The sequence below is a fragment of the Pleuronectes platessa genome, chromosome 17 (genome assembly GCF_947347685.1).
Source record: "Pleuronectes platessa chromosome 17, fPlePla1.1, whole genome shotgun sequence".
Taxonomy (NCBI): Eukaryota; Metazoa; Chordata; class Actinopteri; order Pleuronectiformes; family Pleuronectidae; genus Pleuronectes; species Pleuronectes platessa.
This window is the reverse complement of record NC_070642.1, coordinates 8,711,985-8,730,623: the sequence shown is the minus strand read 5'-3', so window position 1 is coordinate 8,730,623 and position 18,639 is coordinate 8,711,985. Positions and strand designations below refer to the sequence as shown.

The following is an 18,639-nucleotide window of genomic DNA, read 5'->3' as shown; positions in this document are numbered from 1 at the left end:
TTTGTAGAATAGGAAAATAACAAAGTATCTACAGTGAGGGCTGTGTGTTTACTCCTGGTGACCAGCAGGGGGAGCTCTATGTCAGTCTCCTCAAACCTCCTGTCTATGCTTTTGAAGTGGAGGCTCACTATAGGGGACAAAAAATGGCAGATTTAGCATTGTGTTTCTCCCTCACGTTTTTTCTTTTCTTTTGTATTAAAGAGCGTGGCCTTTTATGTTAAGAGTATCATTTCTTCATTTCACCTTCTGTGAGGAGAAGGACTCAAAGTGAAGCGGGGGACATGAGAATGATGCAGTTGTTTGCAGGAGCAGAGAAAATTTGTTATGAAAATAAATGACCACCATTCAGATTCCCGGTGTCTGCTGGGGTCGAAACATTCCGGGTCAAATGAGCACGTCGTCTGTTTTTCGTTTGGATCCTCCCTGCAAGACAAGATCTCACAATCTGATCCAGGTCTGACCTTCAAAGCCACTTTCCCCCAGCTGGTTTACTTTCGACCCATCCGCCTCTGTCCCCATGGCTACCTCATACCTGGGCATATTGTTTGCCGTGACCTCCGAGCTCGTCTGCATTCTTATCTCCAGAAGAACGTGCACTCATAGCTCTGGTCCGGGGTCTCTGCTCTGTGTAAACGCTGGAGGCTAGGGGCTGTTTGATGTTGTTATGGCTGGCCGGGTGCCGCCTGAGTGCGACTGCATCTGCAGGGCCCTCACGTCCAGAAGGTATTGGGTTGGCCACTCTTTTGATTATATTATCAACAGAGAGGTGGAGGGGCAGGGGGGAGAATGATGACTCCCACTGGACATGTGTAGACACAAGTTGGTCCAGTCTGCTTAATCCAAAGAATGTGACTTATGCAGACCTCTCTGAGGATATTCATGTCCAGCGTCGGGATGATCGAGCTGAATGTTCTTCTTGTTTTTGATCAAAAACATTTGCCGGCCCTTGGTTTGCGCAGAAAACATTAAAGAGGAAAGAAAATCTAGACGTCCTACAAATAATTATGAGATTGGTGGTAAGGATTGAGTGACATTTTTAATTCAGACATCAGCGCCCTCCCCAGGATACAATGATATAATTTTGGGGATCCCTTTTCCCCCCCACATAGGATCAGCTCAAACTTTTGACTTGCCCTGTTCTTTGGTCTGTTATAAATTATTCACAATTCAAAGCATCGCCTCATCAGCTGAACTTTGTGTGTTATGCTATGAGAATAAAGGAAATTTCTTCTTTCTTTTGCTTATTTCTCCTAAATGCAACTGAGCTCAATCTAAGGTCAATATCAGATTTAGTCTATTTTCTCATATTTCTTCCATTAAGCTCCCGATCATTATTCAAGACTATAAAATTCTCATATTTCTGTCTCCCTCCAATTTTCTTTAGTCGGCTAGATTTCCTGAGATGTAATTAAGATCCAACAGAAAAACTTGATTTGCTTACGCACATTATCTGAGATTTGTCTCAGTGATCAAATTCTAATCCAAAGAAAACTCAGGGAAGCCAATGAGAACAGCAGATGATTTTATGGATTTTTTTTCCGGCCTATGTTCATTGGGGCAAAGTTAAAAAATAAATACTTAAGATATTGTTTCCATGTGTCTTTCCTGGAAAGTTACAAACCCCCTTCAGTTTATCTGTTATCCAAGCACATGTTCAACCTCTGTCAACCGACCCTTACCGATAATTAAATGATTGAACTCAATCTTCTAAGAATAAGACAATGATTTATTTCTCATGAGACAATGAAGAAGGAAACATTTTACTTTTGCTTTTCCTTAAAGTTCCAGTGTGTAAGATTTAGGTGAAAGGGATTAATTGGCAGAAATTGAATATAAAAATAATCCCAATGATGTTTTTACCAGTGTGTTTCATCTAAATTGAATGAAGTGTTGTTTTCTTTACCCTAGAAGGGGTCCTTTATATCTAAATACTTTTTATTTACAGGGTGAGGTGAGGGGTATTCCGCTGCAACAAACAACTTCACCACTAGATGTCACTAAACTCCACACACTGAACCTTTAATGCACGCAAACATGATTCCTGCTTAATATCACGTGCAGTGCGTCAGGATGTCGTCATTAGATTTTTGTCATTCTTGCTTTTTCATCACTAATGAACCACTTGTGAGATGTTATTCTTGCTCCTTAAAGTCTCGGGTGGGTGGAGGCTCCATTTCGAGGTGGCTCCTGTTGATCGTTTCAGAACAAGGCCGTCCTGTGTGTCCAGGAATGGGGTGAGTCCGCCTCCAGATAATCCATAAGATCCTAAGATCCACTGGCATCCATATAAGTCCTGGAGCAGCTGAAGTGTGGGCCTGGGTTTGTGTGCACGGGCTTCTTGGCTTTAACACAGTATGTGGTTCATGACTTCTGTGACCCCCCCCCTGTCTGCCTCCTGTGTGAGTGTATGAGTTTGTGTGGGGGTTATTACCCTCATGAACAGGGGAGGGGGGGGCAGCCGGCAGCCGGAGCGGTGACTTTAAGGGGCCGCACTGTTTGCAGGTTGACCAGCCGCAGAGCACCCAGAGGAAATCTCATGTTCCTGCCAGCCTACAAAAGTAAACAGATCTGAAACCACTGAGGGCTGGCATGAGGCCTGGGCCACCAGCACTATAACCAAAGGAATGACTCACACCACACATACACACACACACTCACACACACAGACACACACACTCACACACACACACACTCACACACACAGACACACACACACTCACGCAAACACACGCACACATTCACTGACTAACATAGAGGTGCACAAGGTGATGCATGCTTTGGTGATGGCCATCCAATCTCTCCACGTTTTGCATGTGAAATAATCCACTCTGACTAACGTTGGTGAGCTGGTACGTCTGTTTAACCTCAGTGTACTTCTCCCTCTCTGACACATGCCAACGGTGAAGTGTATTAACCCTGGTTTTCAAACAATGCATCCTCCCGGTAACTCTCCAGTCTATATATCTGGTAACATCTACTGGACGGAGAAAGTCTTGAATCCCCCCTTTTCTTCCCTCTTCTGTTTCCCCCCTGCCTCAGTCGCTCTCTGCGTTCCCCCGCATCCTCACATCTGCGGTTATTTATCTGTTATTCTGCGGCAGCAATGTGGTCAACATGTGTCTGGCTCCGCTCCACGCAGCACTCATCTGTAGTCGACTTAGGAAATCACCGGAGGAGCGTAGTAAACCATACCAAGCTCCTTATCGTTTATAACACAGTGGATACGTAACAGAGGGATGGAGTTCTAAATATCTCCCTTACTTTAGTACATCCTCCATTAATTGCATTCCACTTTTGACCTAATGTTCTAATGTGAAGGCATAGCCTTGAAGGATAGAAACCATGACTGGATTGAGAGTATCTGAGAGGAGTGTTTGGATTCCCTAAGCCTATGGATTTAGATTACCCCGACCTTTGACCTTTAAATCTCACTGTTATTTAATCCTCTAGGAAGACTATAGGTTCGGACATGCTGGTAGAAATATAAGTTAGATCAACCTAGAAAAATCAGTGGAGAGGGATGACGCTGGTGGTGGCGGTTAGATAAAGCATGCAGGAGCTTAAGAGGTTAAATGTATGGTACAGCAGAGCTGTTCTGTCTGCCGGGTCAAGTGGAATCACGTCTGCATTACGTTGAGATCCAAGCTGCTATTCCTGGAATTTTCATAGCCAATGCCATTCCTTTTGCTTTTGCTCAGATTGAACCATACATTATATATAAAGATGAATGGCATGACTGCTCCCCTGGTAGCTTGCTGCAGTATAGGTCAAAAACCCTGGCTCATCCATGTTAGTGGAATGGACATAGACCAAATTAAAAAGCACAGATAAATTACAATATGATATAACCGGCCATTTTTTGTAGTTCTTTTAACTGTTGTATGTCCTTTGTTTGGTTTTTAATGTGGGAAACATCATGATTGACAGCTGAGACTGAGTCACGATTGGTCGGGTGCATGTATTAGTGGGGACCTCGCTACCATCGCCCAATCCCCTGATAGCAAGATGGCAGTGTTTGTATCTGTAATATTTTGGTTTCATTTCAGGATGATGGAAGACACGTAGTTCATCTTTAATACAAAATTGGTTTCCTCGTTTTGTTTGCTAAGCTGGAGCTACATATTTTTATAATGAAGTCCACATTAAGGATGTGAATAAAGAGTTTTTCCCAGAAAGTCAAACTATCGCTTCAAAATTCAAACATTTGTGACAGAGAAAGCCGTATGGTCTGTCCCATTGGCTCTCCTTACATCACCCAGTAGCCTCATAAGGAAGTAACGTGTTTGTACTAACTGAGAAGTCGCTGCATGGTACCTGTTGGAGAGGAAAGGTACGGAAAAGCTTGGTCAGTCAATAAATAGCATAACCGCTTGGCTGGATAAGGGACTGTTCTCTACAGTGCTGTGCTATGCTTGGCTCCACTTTGCGGTATCTGGAGTGTGGAAAAAGAAACGACACACTAAAAAGTCAGGTGAATGCAAGGTCTTTATATATATATTTCGTCAGCGTAATTGCAACAACATTTTTTATTTATATAGCACTGCAGTAGAACGTAAAATGAAACACACACTTTGTGTTGCTGTACGAAGCGATATGAGGCATGTGGTTTCCCTTTCGATGCGGGTGCCTTCGTTTTTCAGTCGGATTAGTGCACCATGTTGAGTATAGAGTCATTTCAAAGCTTCAACAAAGTTAAAAAACAAAACGAGAGCAGACAAATAAATACTGTACAACACCATATATGTAATACTAGATTCAGAAATCACAAAAAGATCATGCTTCTCTCCAGCGAACGCTGGATATATGCACTCTCATAGAACAATGCTGCATCTCTGGCGAGTTACCCTTCACAATAACACTACCGTCGACAAATGGCGAACATGAGTACATTTTGATATATCATTTGCATGTGTGTGTGAGCGTGGATTCAAATATATACACGTGCACACACACAATTGGATGACAAATGAAAGGAAAACCCAATATAAAGTGTGTTGGGCCACCACAAGCCTCCAGAAGAGCTTTAATTAGCGGCATGAGCTCTTCAGGAGGGTTGACACCATTCTTCTAAAAAGATATTCCCTCATTTGGTGTTAAGAGATGAATGATGGGGAAGAACGAGAAACACGCCCATCCCAAATCTCCCATGGGTTTTCAGCTGAGCTCTGGTGACTGCGAAGGCCATAGCATATGATTCACATCATGGTCATACTCAATGCTTTTATCCGCCCTCATACTCTTTCTGCCTTTGTTAGGTTCCTCTGTTCACATACTATTTTTTTTTTCTCCTTCAATTTGTCACCAATCTGTATAAACTTATAAATAAAGTGCCTTCCTTTAAAATTGGTGATTCCAAAATGTAAATGCAAATCTGGAAGCAGAGTTCCTGAAAAAAAAAAAAAACATCCATGAAATCAGACGGGATAGAAAGGGCCCTTCCTGGAGTTTTAGGATATTTCTAAGGGGTTTAAAATGATTGTCACTGGGAGTTTATTGGGGGAGGGATAAAGTCTTAACACATCTACTGCTACAATGCTAACAATGCTCAATGTTTAATATGGTAACACACAAGCCTTTTCATTTCTTTGTGCTATACCTAACGATGACAGACTCAAACGTTTCCCGAAGGTCCATGTTGGGCGTGCCCATTTGAATAGGAATGTCCTTTCGATCCAAGCAGCTTAAACTGCAATGACACCTTTCTACCACACTCAACGTACCGACAACAATAATTCAGATATAAGGGATCTATTTGCTTTTATAAACCGCACAAAAGTATTATCTCCACTTCTAATCTGGATCACACACACGATAAAACTCACTACTCTTTACCCCGATACACTTTGTACAAAGTCTGATAGTGCTCCGCTGTAGAGGTAAATGAACAAATGTGTTTATCATGGTCAGTGAGTCACCCTGAGAACATTGTAGAGACGCATCTTTGAGCACAATCTACTCACTGTATAGCTGATTATTTCTTTCTCCTGCATTTGCACTGAAGAGACTTAGGAGGTTGGATTTAACACAGGCACCAACAGTCAGATTTTCTTAACTCTTTGGCACCCAGATGATATATATTGTAAAAATGTGAGGAAACGCACAACATCAATCTATGTGAAGAAACATTCGAAATCCAATTCTCTGTTACTGACTAAAGGCTGTTATCTCAATTCTCACAATCAAGCTTGATAAAGCAATTGCATATTTCAGATTATTAATTAATCATTTATTTCTCAGGTTCACATCTCAAATTCTTTTATCATGACAAATTTTCTTTCCAAAAGATTGGTTGAAATGTACGCTTATGTGAATAAATTTGGCATTTTTGGGTCTATTTGTCTCAGACACCCTTCATTCTTTTCAAAATTTCAAATTTGTTGGAATATGCTTGTGTTTGCTGCATTAATACAGCCCACGTTCACGTATTTATATTACACCTGGTATTAAAATGTGTTTGGGTGAAGGTAACGCAGTTTGAAAGTACTGGACCACTGGAAAAGTACAGGTTTAAATGTGACGCAGTGTGACACAAATGTAAATGCAATTCTGTCGTCAACCCACAAACAACGTGTATGGAAATACTTAAATCGCATGTGACAATCCCAGACCAGCGAGGTAGCAGCTAGGCAGCTACAAGCCATTAGCCAATAAACACATGAATCAGTCCTTCCTCTCCTCAGTCCTTAGCATTGGACTTCATTCAACACACTTTTGAATGAAGTAAAGAAGAGAGAAGCAAACAAACACAATAATGCATCTACCGTCTTCGTCTACTCTTTTTTAGATCATTGTTTTTTTTTGGACAATGTGTAGCGGATGTAACGTGAATTGGATTGAGTCATTAAAGCTCAGTCAGATCTCAGGCCACGTCCATGCTACTTTGTATTTATACGTGACCACTCAAGTACAACTGGGCATGAACATGCTAGTGTTAACAAGAAGGAGTGTGCGTCTCACTGGACAGAGGAACTGATGCAGATTACTCAAAAAGTAGCTTGTCTCAGTTTCTAACTTCACAACAGCTGTTAGCAAAGACAACAGGGTCCGCAATGCTTATAATTGACTATCCATGTTGCGTTCTACATGGCTAGCTGAGGCTAATGCCCCTTCCAGAAGGGGGTCATGTGATAAGAACCTGACGAATCAGCAAACGTTATGTCATGAGTAAAAAGACCAAATCAGCAGTAAGTTGTGAGTGTTTACGTCATTGTCTTTTTTACTGCTCATCCAAACTAAAACACAGCTGAGGAGTTTGCAAACTTAAACACGGCTGCATTGTTTCCAAACTTCTCTGTTTTAGTGGCTCTGAAACTCTTGACTAGTGTGGATGCCAGGCGTATCTGTAGCTGAGTCGATGCATTTGTGAATGTAGCATCAGTGACACTGGAGTCACACATTAATACCAGGTGTACATGTCATCACATTCAAATGGTATCTCGATAGAAACCTGGTCATGAGACTCTTACTACCAGGTGTAAATGGAGTCATACATTTCCTAAGGTAAAACTTCGAAGAAGCATGATCAGGATGTTTACCATGTGTTGCTATGGTCAATCACAAGCGCTCCAGGACACCGTCAAAGAAGCCAGTAGGTGGACACCACGCTCACACGCACCCAGGAGAGTGCAGTGAATAAAAGGAAACAGAGCTTGATGTCATGCCAGATGTGTAAATGGTTGGCAAGCAATGGGAGAACACTGCATTTTTTTCCATTCATGTAATTCAGTTCGGTTCAGTTGAGCCTGTTGTCAGGACACGGTGCCAAATCCTAACTTGACACAGCCACACTTCACAACATCAATGCATGATGAGTGGCTGATGCATGGTTTAGATGTAATATTTTCGTGACAGCCTCCGTTCAAATTAGGATTGGGCCCTCTGACTCTCTGACTCTGAGTGAAGTTGTACATTTGGCTGTGGTCCCTCAGTACTCCCTGGCCTCTTCTAGTTCGTTCATGAACACGTCTTCATGGGGGTTTGCTGGGCAGCTCTGCCCATTGTTGGGTGGACGCACCGCATGGAAGCGACTCCAGTCTCCCTTGCACAGGATCCAAGGCAGCACGTCCACCTTAAAGTGTAACTCGGGTGAGAACTCAGTGCTGATCAGGTTCGGCGTGCCTGCGCCTTTACCCCGCGTGATCAAGCGCCCGCGTTCGTCATAACAACAGTGCTGCGCTGCGAGAGTGGACAAGTCACCAGAAAGCGCTGAGCGGATGCAGCTGCGCGCTGACGGCTTGTAGATGTCCAGGCGCTCCTTCTGGCCACTGGCATCACGCCAGCGGAACTGCCGGCCATGAGTCTCGTCATAGACACTGACGACGGTGTATCCTACTTCAGAGGGGTAGGAGCAGGGGCACCCGGGCAGCTCGGACAGCACCTGGTGGAGGTACCTCTGTAGGAAGTCACTCTTGCAGTTGAGCCACTTCTCACAGCTGTCCACATCTGTTGAAAAGAGGACGACAATACCACATAATGTTACGGTTGTTCATGGTAGAACTACATAAACATCTATAGCTGCTTCCAGACACGCACTGCACTCCATCTCCTGAAATTTAATTGGAGGGGCTGCATGTGAGAGAGCAAATTACAGAGCGAGAGGCTGCAGACTTTTTTTCCAGTGGATTCATCGCGTAGGAGACACAGACGAATATGTCAACTTGGAATGAAAACAAGATTTGTGAGCTTACGGTGATGAGGGCCTGTGTCAAAATGTGATTTGGCCAGCGTTATGTCCGGCCTCTACCTGCAGTGCCCTCTGGCAGACCCTGGTGAAAGTCTGGACCCAATTGTGCAGACATTCTCCGGGGATTTATGTCTGACAATTCATTGAGCCAGTCCTATTACCCTTGTGACATGTGTGGCATGCTGTTACTCAAGCATACTTAGCCAAGCAGGTTCTATCAAATAATATACCTAACCGAGGATTGGCTTGTAAAATTGTGGACTGCAAAGAGTCAAGAGTTTTCGTTAAGGTGTAAAATATGATCCTGTAAACAAATGAAAGATGTTATTCTTCATTAGACTCACCTGTTCCAAATGGCTCGGTGCCATTCTCCATCTCGAAAGGAAAAGGTTCTGGCACAGTGTTGACATCACCTACAAAAAGGAAAGTAATACGTAAGACGTGGATTAAAAACCAGCTGGAACATAAAAATTATGTAAACCAAATTGGTTTGTAATTGTATTTCTTTAAATTGGAAGTCTAATCTCACCGGGGCAGGGCTCCTGGTCACACCTAGAGGCTTCTGTCAGAGTGCAGGAGTAGCCACAAGACTTCGTCCTCTTCCTCTCACCGTGGCCACACGTCACCGAACAGGGAGACCAGGAAGTCCACTCATCCGTCTCCTTTTCTGTGGGAGAGAGAATTCAGTGATTAGACCCTTTCACACTCCATTTGACTTGGAGAGATTAAAATGAAAGCATTAAATTATTGCAAAGAGGTGACTTAATTTAACAAGCCCATAGGGAGCAGCTTTAAGGTGTCATGTGAGATTATAAACACAAACAAAAAGAAAAGCACCTTACAGTTTTGTACTGGAGTGAACCCTGCGTGTCTGATCCACAATGTGTTTTCTTAGTTTCTTCCATTTAAATGGCAGTTTTCTGCTGCTCTAACCTTTCCCATGCAAACCCATATTCTTTTTAAAATGGCTTCAGTAAAATTAGAGAGAGAGAAGCTGTGCTGTGGCTGTCTGCCTCCGCACCACGTTTCCTTGTGGCGTTAATAATACTGAAAACAAGTCATTCTTGATTAAAGGCGAGGTGGGTGCAGAAATACCAGCCTGGGTGTAGCGAGCACCCAATTTGACTCTGTGGGCGCTGCCAGCTCGCCATGTGGCCAAACGAGAATAAGGTCTCAGGAGAGTCTTAATTACAGAAGAAGCGAAGGCAGACATCCTTGATTTATGTTCTCCGAGTCTGTAGATGTGACCACTTAATAGGCATTGTTGCCCGTGCTGGCTTGTCTGCGTGTGCAGAGAGTGTCTTTATATTGGCAGATGGAAAAGGCAAAGGATATATAGGGTACAAATACTCAGGTTTTACTCAGGACACTTGCTACCGAGTTTTGAGGTTATGTTGAAAAGTTTGTACAACTACAACCACCGTAAAAAGGCAGTCAACCACGCAAACATATGGGAAAGGTCTTTAAAGATGCTCTAGGCTCTGGTAGATTGTGCACTAATTTACAGTATGACTCACACACATTGACCTAAAAACTGTCATCAAACTTTACTCTTCTTTCAGAAGGTACACCTACTGTACTCTCTCTCTCTCTCTCTATCGCTCTCTCTCTCTCTCTCTCTCTCCCTCCCTCTCTCTCTCCCTCTCCCTCTCTCTCTCTCTCATTATTTACTATTTTTACCAGCGAATTAGTGGCCTGTGCAAACTGAGACAACATTTTTTCCCACCAGAAGAAGGCAGAATTAAGAGGGGGGAAAAGAGCAGTAAAGGTTATGCAGGACCCTGAAAGCCCCCGAAATTCTTGAACAGGCTCAAAAGGCAGAGCCGCCGAGGCCAGTGAGGGCCGCCAGGGTCTGGGGTGGGTGGGTGGGGGGGGCCCATGGGGTCCCGGGGCAGGATGAAAGAGCCGGCCGGACGGCCCCTGTCATTCTGAGTTCCCAATCTGCCCTCTAATTGTTCACAAGCAGTGGGCTGTTTTGTCCCAGGGAACATTGCCGGCCTCACGCTGCCATTAGCAAGCGCATCTGACCCATCTTCAAAAGGCAGGCCTCCGCGACCAGCACGACCAGTGTCGACTTCAAAGTGCCCATAATCCACAATGTCCTGATGGTCGAGTGCTCATGCTGCCTCGCATGCTGGCATCATTTTGTTGTCTCTGACTGTGAAGACAGTTATCGTGCAGCTCCCCTGATTCGCCCTGTTGTCTCTCTCTCTCTCTCTCTCTCTCTCTCTCTCTCTCTCTCTCTCTCTCTCTCTCTCTATCCACTGTCCTTTCTCACTTTCTGTCTCTCCTCCCAGACATTCACATTATCTCTTTTTTGATAAACATTTTTTTTATGATTGAATCGCTTACTTTTCCTTTTTCCTCTTTTTCCTTTTGGTTAAACCTGCATATTGTGTTTTTTTTTCTTTTTTGGCATAATTTGGTGCCTTAATGAATTGTATGATCGAGTGTACCACTTGGCAAAACTAACCATAGTAGCTCTGCATTGGATCCCAGCCTTCGTTCCAATGAGTGTCCCAGTCTCCGCCCACTCCGCTGGGTAAGGGTTCCTCGCTGCCATAATCCAGCGAATAGTCTTCCTCCTCCTCTTCCTCGCCAGTTTCCTCCATGCCCGACCGGTTGTTGCTGTCCTCGCCAGAATCGGCGTCGGTGTAACTCCAGAAAAGAGGCCAGAAAAGCTTCTTGCCGCCGAGCCAATCTACTGTGGAAGAGGGGGAAGAGGAAGAGGAGGGCAGCCATTCTTTTTCCTTGGCCAGGTCCATCTCTACCTCCATCTGAGGGTCGTCCACAACCTCAATGGTCATCTGCGTAGGAATAAAGAGAAGGGATATCAGTTTGAATGTTGTCCCTCTCTGTCATTAAAACGGCCGTACCACCACTACCTTCAGGCTGCTTTAGTGCTTGACTTACAAGCTCTTTAAGAAATCAACCATCTCAAATCGGCGGAGGAGTACTTTAGCAGGCGAACAGTCTCTCCCCTGATCTAAGTCAGCCAAGCAGACGTAATCATGAGCATTCAGCCAACAGCAGTCCTCTCAGGGAGAGAATTTGAGCATTTATTCTGGATAACTACCTCTCATTACCTCAACATGACTCATCCTAGATGCTGTAGTGCTTCCAAGGGGCCTGCTTCAACTGATGTGAAGACCAGGCAACAGGAAGAATACTGGGGAAATCTTTTCATAACTCTTTTGACCTTAAAGTCACAGTTAGGAAGGAAATATGATAATAGGATCGGGTTTAAATTGTCTCCGTTGAGCATAACATTAGTGTCAAAGAAGAGCACATCTGGACAATATGCTACATGAAAAGACATTTCATCTGTCTCTGTGCTTGATGTAGACGTGGGCCGGCATCATTACGTCCCTTGAACCACATCCTGATTAAGTTGACCAGAGCAAAAGAGGATAAAAGCTATTTGAACTTCTAGAACTTGTAGAAGCAGATGATGAGCAAAGTTCGGTCTTCAAGATTAGACTGAGATTGTTCATTTTGCTACACATCAAGGAAATAAATCATTTTGGAGGATAAAAGTCAAAACTACCCTCGTAATTCTCCTCATATAAAGTGTTTAAATTTAACCAATAATTCACCACTTCTTGATTACTGTACGACTGAAGCACACAAACTATTCCTGGATTGTTTTTGTTATTATGTACAGAAATACACAGTATTCCTGACACTGTAGATATCTTCAAGGATGTCTTAGAAGCTTAACTACTGGATTTGAACAGATACAGAAATGTGTGACACCTGTCACTCTCCGCTCACCTGTATGTTGGGGTTCTGTGAGTTGATGTCAGCGTTGGCCAGGTCTGGAAAGTTCTGGAGATCCAGGATGAAGGGTTTGGTCTCCTCCTCAGGCTGAGGCTGTGGGAGAACCCCAACGGAGCGGTGCTGCGGGTGCGACCACCTCCTCTGGTGGCTGTGTGGCTCGGGCAGCAGACTCTGCACCTGGTTCTGCTGCTCCAAAGTCTCAGGGACATACTGGACCCCACCATTATGAACAGGGTGTCCATGACCCTGATATAAAGAAAACAAATCAAGACATAGATGGGTTATTGGATGTTCTAATCTGGAAGGATTTAAAAGATTACATTTATTCTTTTATCTATGCTGAATATGTGCAGCCATCACCTTCAAAATGGGCAACTGGGACAAGCATAAGGTAGTCACTGATACACATGCAAAACACAAGGGGCTATTTTAATGCTATTGAGTAAAAGAAATCCATCATTTATTCGTACTCATTGAGGTGTATACAACAATTAGCGCTCTGTTTCCGAGAAGAATCCTTGAAGCCATCTACCTTCTCATGACTTGGTCAGCAATTCCAGAAAGCCCCTGAGGCATCCAACTAAACAGCCAAGTGACCAACCAGCCTTCGTTCATTTCACTCTCATCTTTTTTTCCCACAACAGTCATGGCATCCAGGCAGCGGACAAAGAGGGGCCTGTGCCAGAGGGATCCTCTTTTAGCTTTAATGAGAGGGCCTGGGAGGCGTGGGACCCCTGGGCTGGTGCAAGTGTGTCTGAACCTGCTGTGCTGCCGCCACTATGGCCACCGCTTGATGTGACCTTCCAGGCTGTGCAGTGTTGATCCCTGAGACTAATAGTGATATTATAATGGAGGTGAGCTGTACCGTAGCTGAAATACAGTCACTAAAAGGGTATTTTGACAGAGGTCTGATCCTCCAGGGGGCATGACTCTGTTTCACCTTTAATAGGACATACATCTATTCCATTCCTGATTCTGGTCACAACCGAAAAACCAAACTATACCAAACTCTAATGAACCCTGCGGTGTGCTATTCACTCATTTATGTACCGAACACACTTAAGTGGCATGACCATATGATTGGACAGGACCTTGGGTTTGGACCTAAGCCAGTTTGTGGTCTGCTAGGAGCAAACCAGCGGCAGTTAGAGGGGCTAAAGAGGAGAAGAAATGTCTGAATTAATGACCAGTCGGTTGATGATTTATAGTTATGGCCTCTGGAACGGGGAGTACTTTTCACCGACTGCTTGTGATTGTCCCATAAAGAAGTTATGTGGTCGGACAAATCCAAGCATGTGAAACACAGAATGCCTGTTTAGAGGAGAAGCCTGTCAGGCATGATAAACGATGGATGAAGAGTTGGCCCCCTCCCCACATATCTGTATACTAGTGATGACAAGTAGATAACCTTTTGGGGATGGTTAGCGTTTCTAAATGTAATTTCATCCGCCATCTGAAGCGAATGCATCGGCATATTGCAATAAATCCAAATTGGCCATTTACAACAGACATTTTGAATAAATTCTAATACTAAATTCAAAATATTGCAAGAAGTACTAATGCTCGTGTAAATCTTAAAATACAATATGCAAAGTGTAGAGAACCTTGTTAATAATCTGCCACTCTTCTTATAATTGTTTAATCGTTCAAACGACAAAACGTTCCCAGTTAAAGAATCAGAAGTGTAAATATTTGCTGCTCATCTCTGTTTTATATGATTGTAAACTCAAACAAACAAGTAATTTGACGATGTCACCTTGGAAACTCACTATTTCCTGACATGTTATACTGTAGAATCAACAAATGATTATTCAGCCAATTATTGAATCCTAGAAATAATCTTTAAATAGCATCAGAAAGCTTTTAAGTTTAGCTTGCAGGTGTTATTTGGTGAGTTAGTTAGTTATTTATCAGGTTAGACTTTAATCTTCATATTAATTGGCTTTGTGCATTATCCATGTGTAAGCTTTTTCATACAGGAATGCACCAACACAAAGTTGTATTGCCAATACCTCCAATTCAACATATTACTTCTAGTCTCGTCTAAATCAAACAATAATCTTCTATGTCAAAATAACAAATAATAAAGATCCGGCTTCTCTCATATTTACCCTGATTTCTGCTGCCTGATAAGACAGCATGATCACTAGGCTACTGGCCTGTTATTAGCTCGAGTGCACTGAGCAGTGTCCGCGTACACCTCTCTCACACATGGCCCTACACCCAAGGACTTACGCAAGTTCACAAGAAAGACTAAGTCCAGAGTCATGAGAGGCCACATACTTTCACACCCTCCTCATCTCGTCCTGTTACACATCTGGATCCTGTATTCTCTCGCCCCGTATATCACTCTCTCCTCCGTCCTCCCTCCCCCTCGCTCTCTCTGATCCTGCTCTCTTCCTCTCAGTAGTGGAGCCGTTCTGATCAAAGGCCCCGATGGCCGATGGCGTGCAGCACGTTTAACTGGGGAACTATACGGATGCAGCAGGGGACCTCAGACCGGCGTGGAGACTGGCTGCTCTCCACAGAGAGACATCAATGACAAATCCACCCCCGTTTGGCACAGCGCTGTTGTCCCCTTTTCAAGTGGCTGAGAAGAATGGATCCATTTTGAGCTACTGTTGTCGCTGCGGCCGATGGTGACACACATTCCGGTTTCGGGAGAGCAGGACGGGACGGGGCTGAGGTGAGGGGTGTGAGCGGGATCTGGTGGATTCTGGGGAGGCAGACGGTGTGGCAGCCCTGATTTATGCGCCCGCGGATATCAAAGGCCTCCGCACTTGGCCGTTTCCAAACCATTACAGAAGAACAATAAACTATGGGAGCTCTTTGATCGCCGACTCCCTCGCGAATGGAAACGGGACAACAAATGCATGCCTGGTCGAATCGGGATGAGGTTGTGGAGGTTAAGCTGGGAGGTGGGGGGGCTGGGGGGGAGGGGGGGAGAGTAGAAAACAGACAGGGCGATCAGGACAAACGATATTTGGGAAAAGAGGCCACTTCAAAACAAACTCTTGCTTCTCCTTTGCCAAGAGATGGGGGGTAAAAAAAAAAAACAGGAAATTCCACATTAACACAATAAAGAACCAATGTAAACAATCAGATGGATGACACTTGACCCCCCCCCCCCCCCCCAGCCCCCCAGCCCCAGTGCGAGGGATGCCTAGGGTTCGCCTTATTCTGGTTACATAAGCATCTCGTTACTGGGCACCCGCTTTACTGAGCCCTCCCCTCTTCCTTCTCCCTCCCTTAATCTCCCCTCTCCATCCACCACTTACAGACACGCATCCAGCAGGTCACAGGCGGAGGTACAAAGTCACCAACTGCAGCCTTTTCGGTGAATGAACAGAAAAATCTCAACAAGCCGCAGTGAGATATTTTTTTTTTCCCCCTCAGTAATCATTCCCCTCCCTTCTTCCCTCCCTCCCTCCCCTTTCCCTCTCTCCGTGTCTCTCCCTTTTGCTTTGACATCAATCAGTCAGATGATGAGAGAGAGAACGTCCCAATAGGGCATCCACGGGAGGCCACACAAGAAGGAGCCGGTTTCAAAGGCAAAAAACTCAACCCTGACACAAACACACACAAACAGACTTTGATATCCAAATATGTCCGCGTGTAACACAAACATTCCCGTAGACACACACAGGCACAACACACTACACAGTGTGTGTGTTTGTGTGTGTGTAGAGAGAGAGAGAGAGAGAGAGAGAGAGAGAGAGAGAGAGAGAGAGAGAGTTTAGATTTATTATAGCAGGATGTATGCAGAGGGATGGCAAGGTTTACTATACATGGAGAGAAGAATGGAACAAAAGAGAGCAACACTTATCTACTCACTGATTTTTATCAATTACTTGATGAGTGATTAAATAAGAATTAAATACACAGTGAAATGTTGTAAATGACACAATTACTAGCCTAACTAATAAGGTTAAGGTTCTTAACTGCAGAGCGTTTGGTCTTTAATAACAGTTATTACATTTTAACGTGTAGTAAAAGCTCCAGAGGAACTTTCACCCGACTTTGTAAACGTTAGGTGAAAGTTTTCTGGGATGTTAGAATGATATCGTCACTGTTATTTTTCTGTATGAAAGCATGTATCGTAAAAGACAATCACCGAGTACTGAAGGTGTGTTTTGTACTAAATTAAAGTTATCCTACAATAATACGTCGTTTAAATGTGTAATAAAAGCTGCGCAGGAACTTAAAAAAACTTACATTAACGTTTTTCTGTGGCGTAAACATGATGAACCTAGAAAAGCCTGTGTCGTATATGGCACACAACGACTTTATACCTTCGCTTACATCATTAAAGTTAAATAAACAGTAATGCTCAGATTATTTGACATTTTTATGTGCAATAAAAGCTACATAGGAACTTTTTCAAACTTAAATTAAAGTTTTCTGGGAAGTTAGCGTGATATTGCCGCCTTTATTTCAAAGAACTCAATGACAGCATGTGTTGTATGGCACACAATTACTAACCGACATAATTAAAGTTAAATAAACAGTTGTGATAAGATCAGTTTCACGCGTAATAAAAGCTACGCAGGAACTTGTGAAATGACAGTTTGTCCGTGACGTGAGATGTTGACAGTGTTTTATGTTGTAATAACAATGTTATATTGGTTTTGAAGGGTTCTGTGCTTATAGTTTAGCCGTTAGCTGGAAACTCTTCAGCTCTAGTCAGTGACAGGTGAGGTTCTACGAGTCGCAGCTGCTTGGAACTTGCTCCACTATGAAGGAAAGTAAAGAAAAGCCACAGAAACTGATCCAGGGGGGAGAATCGAACGTACCTTGTGGGCGACACTCTTGTGTCTGGTGGGGAAGCCCGAGCCCAAACTGAGCAGGAGCACCGACCAGAGCACGAGCAGCAGCTGGAGTCTCCTCGCGACCTCCTGACGCATGTTCTCCGCTTCGTCAACGTTTGAAGGAAGGAAAAAAACAAGAAAAAAACTAGACAAAAGTTCTCTGACGCTCGTGTCCAACTCTTCTCCGTGGACGACTTGTTGTTGTTGTTGTTGTTGTTGTTTCGGAGGAAGCGGCGGTGTTGTTTCAGACTCGGGACAGACCCGGCGTCGGGAGGTGTGGGACTTTATGAAGATGCGCACCAGCGTGGAGTGGTGGCCCGCGCGTTGTCCATATCTGGCACCGGCACCTCCTGCAGCAACTGACAGTCCGTGTGTCGGCTCGAGTCCCGCTGCTGCTGCTCCTGCTGCTGCTGCCTCTTCTCTTTCTCCTTCTTCTCTCCCCCATAAACAAACCACCGAGCTTTAAGTACCACAAACGAGTCGGATCACCCCACGCACGATCTGCCCGTCCGCACCGGCGCCCGCGTATTCTGCCGCTTTACAACCCGTGAGTCATCCCGGTGTGGGTGGGTGGATGTTTTCTTCCGATGCGTTGACATCTGGAGTTCATCGCACGCTGCGCCTTTTCTCTTTAGCTGCGATGCGCTAATCCATTATCCTGCTGAAGTTCATCCACTGGTTCCAGTGCGCGCGCGTGTGTGTGCACAGCTCCAGCCAACCGGGCTCGGTAAACTTGCCTTTTACGCACGCATTGTGCTGCAAGAGTTTGGGGCTGGAGGCTCACAGCTGTGAGGAGGGGGGGGGGGGGGGGGGCACTGGGTTTATTGATCATTTACAAGGTTAAATTTACTCATAATCCAATAATCCAAACAAATACTCACATTTTCATATCATCGTTGTTTTAATAGTGACATTTAAATCGTCTTTCAAAACTTGCTTCTAGAAGTTTGTACTCAACTGTTTTTAACTATTATTACTGTTTCTTTTATCATTTTCCTGATGTTGATTTATTTGATTTGTTGTCCTTGAGTTTAGATTTTGTTTGATATCATTTTCTGTCTTTTTATTTAGAATGTGGTCGCCTTATTTCCATTGTTCCTACTGTCTCTTAAATCATGGCATTCTCTGTGATCTTGTTTTGCCCTTGAACCGAACAAATTCTCAGGTTTCTTTTAAATCCCTTGTTAAACTTTATTTACTCTAATGCTATCGATTTTTTTTGTAAAATTCAACTTATTTTACTGTTCTATTATATGTATGTTTAATTGTTTTATTCTGATTTACTCTTGTAAAGCACTTTAAAACATAAATAGTTGAATACCATTATACTTTCTTTGCTGGGAAAATGGATTATTATCTAATCTGGCT

General features: G+C 43.9%; 1 protein-coding gene across 1 annotated transcript; it reads right to left on the bottom strand.

The window, feature by feature from the left end:
• Nucleotides 1-4,467: 4,467 nt before the first annotated feature.
• Nucleotides 4,468-18,020, bottom strand: ism2b (isthmin 2b). Its single transcript, XM_053444893.1, has 6 exons — nt 17,257-18,020; nt 12,458-12,709; nt 11,157-11,490; nt 9,213-9,350; nt 9,028-9,096; nt 4,468-8,442 (listed from the first exon to the last, which is right to left on the bottom strand). Exons 1-6 carry the CDS (start codon nt 17,365-17,367, stop codon nt 7,925-7,927), a joined length of 1,422 nt encoding a protein of 473 aa, XP_053300868.1. The 5' UTR covers nt 17,368-18,020; the 3' UTR covers nt 4,468-7,924.
• Between the last annotated feature and the right edge of the window lie 619 nt (nt 18,021-18,639).